At 42.0% G+C, this 9,736-nt stretch overlaps 2 protein-coding genes across 4 annotated transcripts; one reads left to right on the plus strand and one right to left on the minus strand.

Moving 5' to 3' along the window:
- The first annotated feature begins 78 nt into the window (after positions 1–78).
- Positions 79–3,796, plus strand: LOC133895341 (malate dehydrogenase [NADP] 1, chloroplastic). 3 transcript variants are annotated; one of them, XM_062335585.1, is made up of 14 exons: positions 79–276; positions 390–489; positions 1,017–1,103; positions 1,540–1,624; positions 1,808–1,989; positions 2,229–2,299; positions 2,380–2,470; positions 2,563–2,637; positions 2,723–2,824; positions 2,925–3,047; positions 3,129–3,197; positions 3,285–3,353; positions 3,452–3,505; positions 3,592–3,796. In XM_062335585.1, the coding sequence occupies exons 1-14, from the start codon at positions 134–136 to the stop codon at positions 3,643–3,645; spliced, it is 1,305 nt and encodes a 434-aa protein (XP_062191569.1). In that variant the 5' UTR covers positions 79–133; the 3' UTR covers positions 3,646–3,796. The 3 variants fall into 3 exon arrangements, with proteins under 3 accessions (XP_062191569.1, XP_062191570.1, XP_062191571.1); XM_062335586.1 differs by having other exon boundaries at positions 228–276; positions 390–643; XM_062335587.1 differs by having other exon boundaries at positions 228–276; positions 390–618.
- A 274-nt stretch (positions 3,797–4,070) lies between these two features.
- On the minus strand, positions 4,071–8,975 carry LOC133895340 (uncharacterized). The gene is made up of 5 exons (XM_062335584.1): positions 8,411–8,975; positions 7,835–8,041; positions 5,206–5,970; positions 4,982–5,108; positions 4,071–4,700 (listed from the first exon to the last, which is right to left on the minus strand). Exons 1-5 carry the CDS (start codon positions 8,873–8,875, stop codon positions 4,312–4,314), a joined length of 1,953 nt encoding a protein of 650 aa, XP_062191568.1. The 5' UTR covers positions 8,876–8,975; the 3' UTR covers positions 4,071–4,311.
- Positions 8,976–9,736: the final 761 nt, after the last annotated feature.

Consider the following 9,736-nt stretch of genomic DNA (forward strand, 5'->3'; position numbering starts at 1 on the left):
ACGTGTCACTGGTCAGCCTTTTTTGAGAGGACACGCGCTACTATAAATAGGTGGCCTAATCCAAACACGTGCTCTAATCTCCTCCACTCCCTCCGCTAGCTTCACTTCCTGCAATCCACTCTTCCAGCTCCTCATGGACCTCTCCACAGCTTACTCCCCAGTCGGATCGCCGACCCCTCGCGACGCCCACGCCGCGCGCCGCCGCTCCGTGCAGCTCCTCCTGCGCCCGCGCCGGCCCCTGCTCGCCACCGTCCGATGCTCCGTCGACGCGGCCAAGTGAGTAGTATGTCAACTGTCGATGCTCCGTCAACTGACTACTGATGAGTATATGTCAATTGCTAGAACTACCGATGAGCTAATTAAGCGTGTGGCTTTTTCTTGCACCCCAGGCAGGTGCAGGACGGGCCGCCGACGGTCGCGGCGGTGGAGGCGCCGGCGGGGCGAAGGGAGTGCTTCGGGGTCTTCTGCACCACCTACGATCTCAAGGCGGTGAGCAGTCTCGAGCCGCCTCCCATGACCCTCCCACCATGTGTTTGTTGAAATGTTCCTTGGGCTACTTTCTGCCGCTGTCTGCTTGGGTTGGTGCTGAAACAATTCCTTTTCAAGCTACCGCTGCTGGTGTGGATGAATCCATTTTCTCGGGGTCGGTGGTCAAATTTAAGAATTCGGTGCTTCATTGCACACTCTAATTTAAAAGAAGAGTTTAGTAGTTTGTTGTTACTAGAATACTGTATATCTATAGTACACACAACAAGACAGCGTAAGGTCAAATGCCAGTGTCATGAAGAGCACTGCACGCCACCTACTATTAGAACTTTGTGATCAAGTCATTTCATAGCGATACAACAGAATGGTGTTGACATGTGACGGCTCTCTGAATTAACGTTTAATTTCCTGAATTGATCCATCAGCATTCCTCGCTTGTGCATCTGGAGAGTCGGGTGCGATTGTCCTAATTATGCATTGTTGCTGCTTGTATTACTAATCTGTCGTCCCTCCCTTTGAATGGGGCACAGGATGACAAGACAAAGTCCTGGAAGAAGTTAGTGAATATTGCTGTGTCAGGTGCGGCGGGGATGATATCAAATCATCTGCTTTTCAAAGTAAGCAATCTTCTAGTAAGTCTTCATGTTGTGTATCTAGAGGCGTAGGGTGTAGAATCTTGTCAACTAGCATACATTTCTTTGTTTCTAGTAATGAACAATGATCCCAAGATGTTCATTTACAATATACATACATACTACTCATGATTTCGATTCTATTGGTGCAACTTGGAGTTGCATCATATTTTACATGCGATCCTAACTATGCTGTGCTGGTCATTACTGTAATTTAAGAAAAATGTATAAACCGAAATTGGACTCCTATTTTGCCTTTTATACTTCCACTGACGTGTGGTTGCACTTCCATTATTGTATTATTGTATTCCCTGTGCTTGTTACAATGTGAATAATCATATTAATTTATCTTGTCTTTACATTTTTCCATAGCACAAAGATGCAGTATTGTTGACCATTCATTTGGCTGAAAAAATTTCAGCTTGCCTCTGGTGAGGTATTTGGACCAGACCAACCAATAGCACTTAAGTTACTCGGCTCAGAAAGATCGTTACAAGCACTAGAAGGTAGCTCCATTTTTCTGTCTGCCCAGAGTTTTGAGAAGCAGAATCAATTTATATTTGCTGCATAGTCTAAATTCCAAAATGCACTTACGACTTCCAGTGCTGTACTCTCAGATATTGATGGATTACTGTGACATTGAATATGTATCCCTTGTTCCTAATGTGCTATTAAAATTACAACCGTAGGAGTAGCTATGGAACTGGAGGATTCGCTGTACCCGTTGCTAAGGGAAGTCAGCATTGGTATAGATCCTTATGAGATCTTCGAAGATGTAGATTGGGCCCTTCTTATTGGTGCTAAGCCCCGAGGCCCTGGAATGGAGCGAGCTGCTTTGCTAGATATCAACGGTCAAATATTTGCTGATCAGGTTTCTTTTGCATTTCATTTCCTCATTTCTTGTCAAGTATTCTGTTATGAAGTTGTAAGAAATCCTCTCAGGAAGAGTATTAGAAGCATTTTTGAAACGTCAACCTTGAATTAGGGATTCCTTAGCGTAGAACCTGCTAATAACCCGTATCAGCAACCTAACATAAATTTTGGTACAGTGCACAAATGATTATGGAATGACTGTGTTCTTGTTATGCTCTGACATTTTAATGGTGCCAGGGGAAAGCACTAAACGCTGTGGCATCTCAGAATGTGAAAGTCGTAGTTGTTGGAAATCCCTGTAACACTAAGTACGGATACTTTTATGTTTGCCAAGTATTATCAATTTATGCTATTATCATGTCTGACTTGAGGTCTCTCCTGCATACAGTGCACTTATATGCTTGAAGAATGCTCCAAACCTACCAGCAAAAAATTTTCATGCATTAACGAGGTTGGATGAAAATAGAGCCAAGTGCCAGGTGCCCCATGTTGAATCGTTTCTATTTCTTTCCTTTTGTTACTTTGTTCTCAACAGAAAAATAGATTAAGTAATCACTCACTCTTTTTGTAGCTAGCACTAAAAGCAGGTGTGTTTTATGACAAAGTATCAAACGTGACTATTTGGGGGAACCATTCGACAACTCAGGTGATTATATGATTATAAAATGACCGGACTACTTTGCACATACAGTTTTTTCTTCTTTTTGTTGATACTTATTTACCCTGAGTAGGTTCCTGATTTCATGAATGCCAAAATTGACGGGAGACCAGTGAAAGAAGTCATTAAGGATACCAAGTGGTTAGAAGAAGAATTCACCAAAACAGTTCAAAAGGTATGCCTCGCCCTGTTTGCACTATATTTGCAGTTATCTGTCATTCGAGAAATTATGGCAATGTTGTATCAACATTCGTTTCATTCCTATATTTAAACAGCGTGGAGGTTTGCTCATCCAAAAATGGGGAAGATCTTCAGCTGCATCAACCGCTGTGTCGATAGTTGATGCTATTAGGTCCCTTGTAACTCCTACCCCAGAAGGCGATTGGTTCTCTTCAGGGGTAAATTTTGAGACCTTTGGATTGTTCATTGTTCATTTGTTTGATATGCATCTGAAACAAAAAGCAATGACAAAAACATAGGTTTATACGACTGGAAATCCTTATGGGATATCAGAGGACATCGTGTTCAGCATGCCATGTAGGTCGAAGGTACGTATGATCTAGGATCCAATGGCCCCCATTATTTTGTTCCTAAGACTAGACACCACTCTAACGATCACGAAATTCTTCCTACAGGGGGATGGTGACTATGAACTAGTTAGTGATGTGGAAATGGACGATTTCCTCTGGGGACGGATTAAGAAGGTTAAGGGCTGTAGGAATCGCGCGCCTTGAGTAATATGCTGCAGAGTACAAGCAACATGAAGATTTTAATTTAACCATTGACCCTGTACTTCTTTCAGAGTGAAGCTGAATTGCTTGCTGAGAAGAAATGTGTTGCCCATCTTACAGGAGAGGTAAGTCACCAAGAAAAATAGTTTAACGACATACAAGAGAAATTGTGTCTGAGATGACTGATTTTGCGTTTGCTCGTGCAATGCAGGGTAATGCATTTTGTGATCTTCCGGAGGATACCATGCTTCCAGGAGAGATGTAGTATAGTTACTACACTAACTGTGTCTTGAGTATGTCAGTACAGTTTCCCGGGGGAACACACGCAGATAGTTGAGAGAAGCAGCTGCTTGCATTATCTAAATGTATGTATATTCAATAATTAATTATGCCATAGAAATTGGACTATGATGCAACATTTGTTCACTAATAAAGTAGCGAAATGTGATGCTGAACAAAACAACAGAAGCCAAAATGTACTATCATTATCACAACTTCGAGCCTGCACGCTCCATCTGTCATGCACTGCGTTTAACATTCATCTTTTGAAACATGAAACACCAACACAACAATACTGCAACAGCATACTGATTCAATCCATTGCAGATCTAGAAAATATTTACAGGATTCTGCACTAACATTGTGCATTGCAACCAGAAACATGACCGATAGCATCATTGTGCACTGATGAGAAGCAATTCACATACTATTAGTAATAGCACTAGGGGAATTCATACATACAGCATTAGCTCTCGAGCTGCAAAACCGTACTGCTTGTGCTAACATAACAGCCTCAGCATTAACACGCAGAGGATATGTCATGCAATGCAATAAACTTAAAACTTAAGCCAGCAGGAGGTCCCCAGTTCGGTCTGCCTCAAATACACAAAAGATTAACCTAACGTCATAAGATTAACCTAACCAGACCAGGCTACTTGCCATAGATGCACATGCCCACCTCGTAGCTCACCAAGAGCATTATTGCCGAAAAGAGGAAGAGGCAGAAGCCACCACGCAGTACTGCGGTTATTGTGTTGCACCCACAGTGTATACGGGCATTAGGCTCAAATCCTGTAAAGAGTAGCTCCATGCCTTGATCCTTTTGCAGGGCCCACTTGTCTGGGCGAGAAGCGACAGATAAACTTCCTATACTGATCACTTCAGCAGAGACATGGAAGGTGTTGGGCCGTGCTCCAGAAATAGGAGCCAAGGACTTGCGGAGGTTACCCGACAACTCCGCCGCAAAAGCAGGGGGAGCGGAGATCGAATCCAACATCTTCACAAATCGCTTTCCGATAGAACTACTCTTAGCTTGGTCATCTGTGCAAAATACAAAAACTTATCAACAATTTTCAACTACAGGTACAAACTAATGCCAGCTGTGTATAACCCTGCCCTGATTAAGCAAGACTGAGCTAAATTTCTTGACAAGGCCACAAAATGGTCTAATATTTCAATCTTGCTATATGAGGGCAAATAAATACAACTAAGACAAAAGTTCCTGGTGCAAGAGGTACGAGAAATGCTCATTTCCCATCATGGATCATCGCTAATGAGCAAGTATACAGCTGACCTACTGTACTTTTCCATAGTAAGATTACCTGGTAAAACAACACAATTTAACTGACTACCAGCTTCAGGTAACCTAGCAGATGATGGAGCACCAACTACAAAATTAGGTTCTAAAACCTTTTGAGTTGGACTATATGTATAGGTGGTATTGTTGACCTGTAAAAGTAGAAAATTGTGGGTGATCACCAGTAAACACATCAGTGATATGCACAAAATGCAGCAAGTTCATCTCTTGATTCAAATAACTGCATACCTCTTGGGTAAGGACCGAACCATTATAAGCGTGGGAACTGCTACCAGCTGCCTGCTGTATGGATCCCAGAATATCATTAAATAAATTATCATCCATGGCATCATAGTATGGGATACCATCGTCCACCATGTCAATACCAGATAGATTGGTTGCTGGGGAGCCAAGAACTCCATTCAGCTGTCTAAAACCGTCATCACAAATGGTGGAGTCAAATGGCGCATCATAGAACATCACAGAATCATCCTCTGGCATAACTGAATTTGTTAAAGAAGAATGCAGGGGGTCAATGATACTTGAGCCCAAATGGGAATCTTCTTGTATTGACTGCAACAACTGTTCCAACAAATCTGACTGGGAAGTCTGGTCACCAGGGAGTGGAGGGATCTCATTGTTGGCCTCATTTACAGCCTCCAAAGAGTCAGGTGTTTTCCAGGCCCAACCGTCTGAAGGCCAGATAGTGGAATCATTGCCCAAAGGGCACTCCAGATTTGCAGCATCTACAAAATCATTCAGCTCTAAGAACCCATCATTGGGGCTCGAACTATTAAAAAAATCCCCGGCGTCGCCATTAGACAACATATTTCCGTTAAGCATTAAGCTATTTTGCTCTCCAGGCTCAACATACTGCGGAAAATTAGAGCCAAGGTTTGGGTCACTTAAAATGTCCCCAGAATTTCCAACTACATCTTCAGAATGGTTGCTATTATTTGAAGTGTCAGAAACTGGCAAACCAATTGTACCGTTCCCGTTTTGATCACCCAAACCCTGAAAAGTGAAATAACAGCATAATTAGAGCAGCGAATATACCAGTGTATATATTTGATACCTAAATAAACAGAGTAAACATAAAAAAGAATCACCTATACAGTATAACTTACGCCAAAAATTAAGAGAACCCTGTATGGATGGATAGTAAGCTCATTTTTAGATTGAACAAATGCTTTCTTACAAAAAAACACCATTACGCTCAAGGAACCGTAGTTAGGAATTCTGTTTGATCATCTGTAACATGGTGTGAAGTTCATACCATAAAGTTAAAGATAGAAGACAACACCAAATTCCAACCTTTTAATGTTCATAGACATGAATACTATGACATCATGACTCTTGTGGTCGTGATCTCATATAACTTGCTACCTAATCCTGAGAAAAATATTAAGATGTCAAAAGGCCAAAACAAGTCAGCGTTGTTGCTAGACAACATAGGATACAGTTTCATAAATACAAGTTACAACAAGATATAGGCAATTGTTGAAAGAAATCCAGCAACCCTGTTAAGAGCATAATATATCACTAATCAATATATACAAGCAATTCAGAAATGTGAGGCGTGACAAGAGCCATGTTCAGTAGAGAATGCGCTTTCCACAGCTGTGGACCCCTTTTGTTGATGAGCGTGCATAGCAAGACATGCCATCAACTGGCATCCTAGAAGAAGTGTGATAAGAGAAATGTGCTGATCTATAATTTAACTAGTCAATCACGTTCCTTCAAAAAACTAGTCAATCACTTCTTTAATGTTAACTCATAAGTACAACTTTGTTTAACAATTCTACAGGTCATACTTAGGGCCTGTTTGTTTCAGGCTGCTTCTGTCAGAAGCCAGAAGCCCAAACAGACGAGTTTGCAGAAAAGTGGCTTCTATAGAAGCCAGAAACCTGTTTCTGAGAAAATGAACTAGAAGCTAAGAAGCTAGTTGAGAGTAGCTTTTTTGAGAAGTAGTGTGCTGAGAAGAAAAAAATTGTTGTAAAATCCAACAGCTAAAATCCAAAAACAGCTTTTCAGAAAAACCAAAAGCACAGCTTTTCAGATAAGCCAGAAACAGAAACCCAAACAAACAGGCCCTTACTTGCATGATTTTGCATCTTTTTTCCTCTAGACATAGCTATTACAAAGGTAGCCAACAAGAAATCCAATGCCAGGCAATCCAGATAAACATAAAGTTTCAAAATTATTCTAATCAATCTATCGAAATTGCTAACAAGCATAGTCTGTGACACAAGAATAAAACAAAGCATTCAATAAATGAATTCTAACCTATCCATAGCGAGTGTCTGTTGCCTATCAAGCAGCATATCATTGAACAAAGTATCAGGATGCTAACATGTCCACTTTAATAAAAGTAAAAAGGTTATGATGTGTACTTTAATAAAAGTACACATCTAAAGGTTATGATGTGTACTTTAATAAAAGTAAAAAGGTGGCATCTTTTAAGATGGAAGGATTCAGTGTATGACAAAGGCTTTCACTAAAAAGAACAAAGATCCCACAAAGCTGCATATGAACAAACCATTTTAAGGGCTTCTAGACAAGATTTATCAGAATAATTCATACAAATAGGGGCATTTATCTAAGAAAAAGATATGTACAGTATCTATCGCTTTTTTAGGTGTCATGCAATTTAACTGAACCAATGGTATACTTTCAGAAATATAGCAAATATGCCTCCATTTTATGTTATCTTCAGGTTTTGAAGGTCAACAACAACAAGTACAACTCAAGCCCTAAGCATGTACCTCAAATTGACTTGTACGCATTACAGGATTTGATATAAAATAACTACACATACTTTGTACTATAACAAGCAGTAAATAAAAAAAGCATGCAAGTTGAATGCTTGCAGCTATACCTGAATGAGATCACTCATTTGTAGATAGCCTTTCTCCATAGCACCAGGAACCTCATGGTCACCAACGGCCTTTCTCTCCACTGGAAGCAAACCAACATCTTCGTCATCCTCCTCCCATTCCTCCTCAACGAAGGGTGCCCCATATTGTGCCCCGTTCTGTGGACCTGGACCAGCTTTCTGGAAGATCCGGCACACCACAAACGAGTCCTGTGCAAACAAGTTTAAAAAGCTGTATCAGTATAATGCATTTAAGATATAATCAGTAACGAAAGATGTAAATTTGACCTCGTAGTTAGTAAAGAAAATAACCCAGAAACTAGTCAAATCGCATTACAATCCGCACAGGTCCATTCTCACTGGAATCAGGTAAAGGTTGTGACTAGCAGTTGCGACAATCTAACTACTTAGACACCGATTCGACAAACACCGTGGGGGAAAGTGCAGCAATCGAGAGTGATTATCACTAGTATCACACAAAACAACGTCGCAGGAAATTTTTTTAAAAAAATCCACGCAATCCGATAAATAAAAACAAATCACATAAAGCATGAAGTAAGAAGGGCGATTGATGAATACCTGTGGGATCCCAGCGGCTTCTTCGCCCTCGAGGCGGTACTCGTGCATGACCCAGTTGGTGCGCTCGCCCTTGGGTGCGCGTCCGGCGTGGAAGACGAGCGTCTTCTTCATCCCCACGATCCTGGGGCCATGGCGCACCTCCCTGTCCTTTCCGGTGGTCTTCCAGTAGCCTCCGGAGGTGGCGCGGTTGGTGCGTGCGCGGTTGGCGTGCTTGCGGTCGAGGCGGCTGAAGAAGTACCACTGGGAGTCGCGGGAGCGGAGGCGGGAGCGGGCGGGGAGGTCCCAGGGCTCGAGCTTGTAGAGGTCGACCTCGGCGATGGCGTCGACCTTGAGCGGGCGGCCGAGGACCTTGCGCTTGAGGTAGTAGGAGACGAGCTCCTCGTCCGTGGGGTGGAAGCGGAACCCTGGGGCGAGGGAGGTGGCCTCCGCCGCTGGGGCGGAGGAGGAGGAGGAGAGGTGGGTCATGTACCGCCGGACCTGGTGGCTAGGGTTCGGGATTGGATTGAATTGGAGTGGAGTGGGGAAAGTTTTGGGGGAGGAGAGGAGGGGACGAAGGTGTGGCTTGGGCTATAAGAAAGGCCAGGGGCCTTTTCGGTACACCACCGCAATATCCCAGGTTTAAAATTAATTAAAATACTCCACTCCAGCCCACCTGGCCTCTTTTGTCTTTGGGAACTTACCTTTTGCGTCATTCACCCTGAGGAATGGTTATTTTCCTCCCGCAAGTTTTTTAAAATTTGTTCCTGCTGTAATCTCTGGGCAAAAATAGACCTATTTACTAAAATAGGTATCAGACGTAACCGTATTTACTAAAATAGATAATATATTGGTGTATCTGTAAATCTAACATCTGTATTTGATATCTCAAACACAAAAAATCCATTCTGGTACTTAAGGTATCGAAAACTCCTGTATTCGGCACCGAATAAAGGTTGACCCAAAGCGACGGTTGCATCATTTCGCTTTTTTTCGCTTTTTTAACCCACGCGCTGTCATGTTTCGCTATAAAATACGAGCGGACTGATTTTATAGCACAATTTAGTTTTATCAGGGCACAAGCGAATAAATAAAGAAATGAACTGGATGAGTAAGTGTGTCGTAATTTTGTCGATATTTTATTATTCATCTAATGCATTTGTGTAGGTAATTTTTCAGGGAAATAACGTCAGGAGGATACAAAATCTAATTTGTTGAACAATAATAGTTGTGATGTACGATTATCATATAACCTGATATAGACGTTACATACACTGATAAACATTATATGAGATTTTTCGTCGTTGCGCGAATGGACCCTAAACATAAAGAGATGACGATAACAAACGT

Source organism: Phragmites australis, chromosome 16, assembly GCF_958298935.1.
Source record: "Phragmites australis chromosome 16, lpPhrAust1.1, whole genome shotgun sequence".
In the NCBI taxonomy this organism is placed as follows: domain Eukaryota; kingdom Viridiplantae; phylum Streptophyta; class Magnoliopsida; order Poales; family Poaceae; genus Phragmites; species Phragmites australis.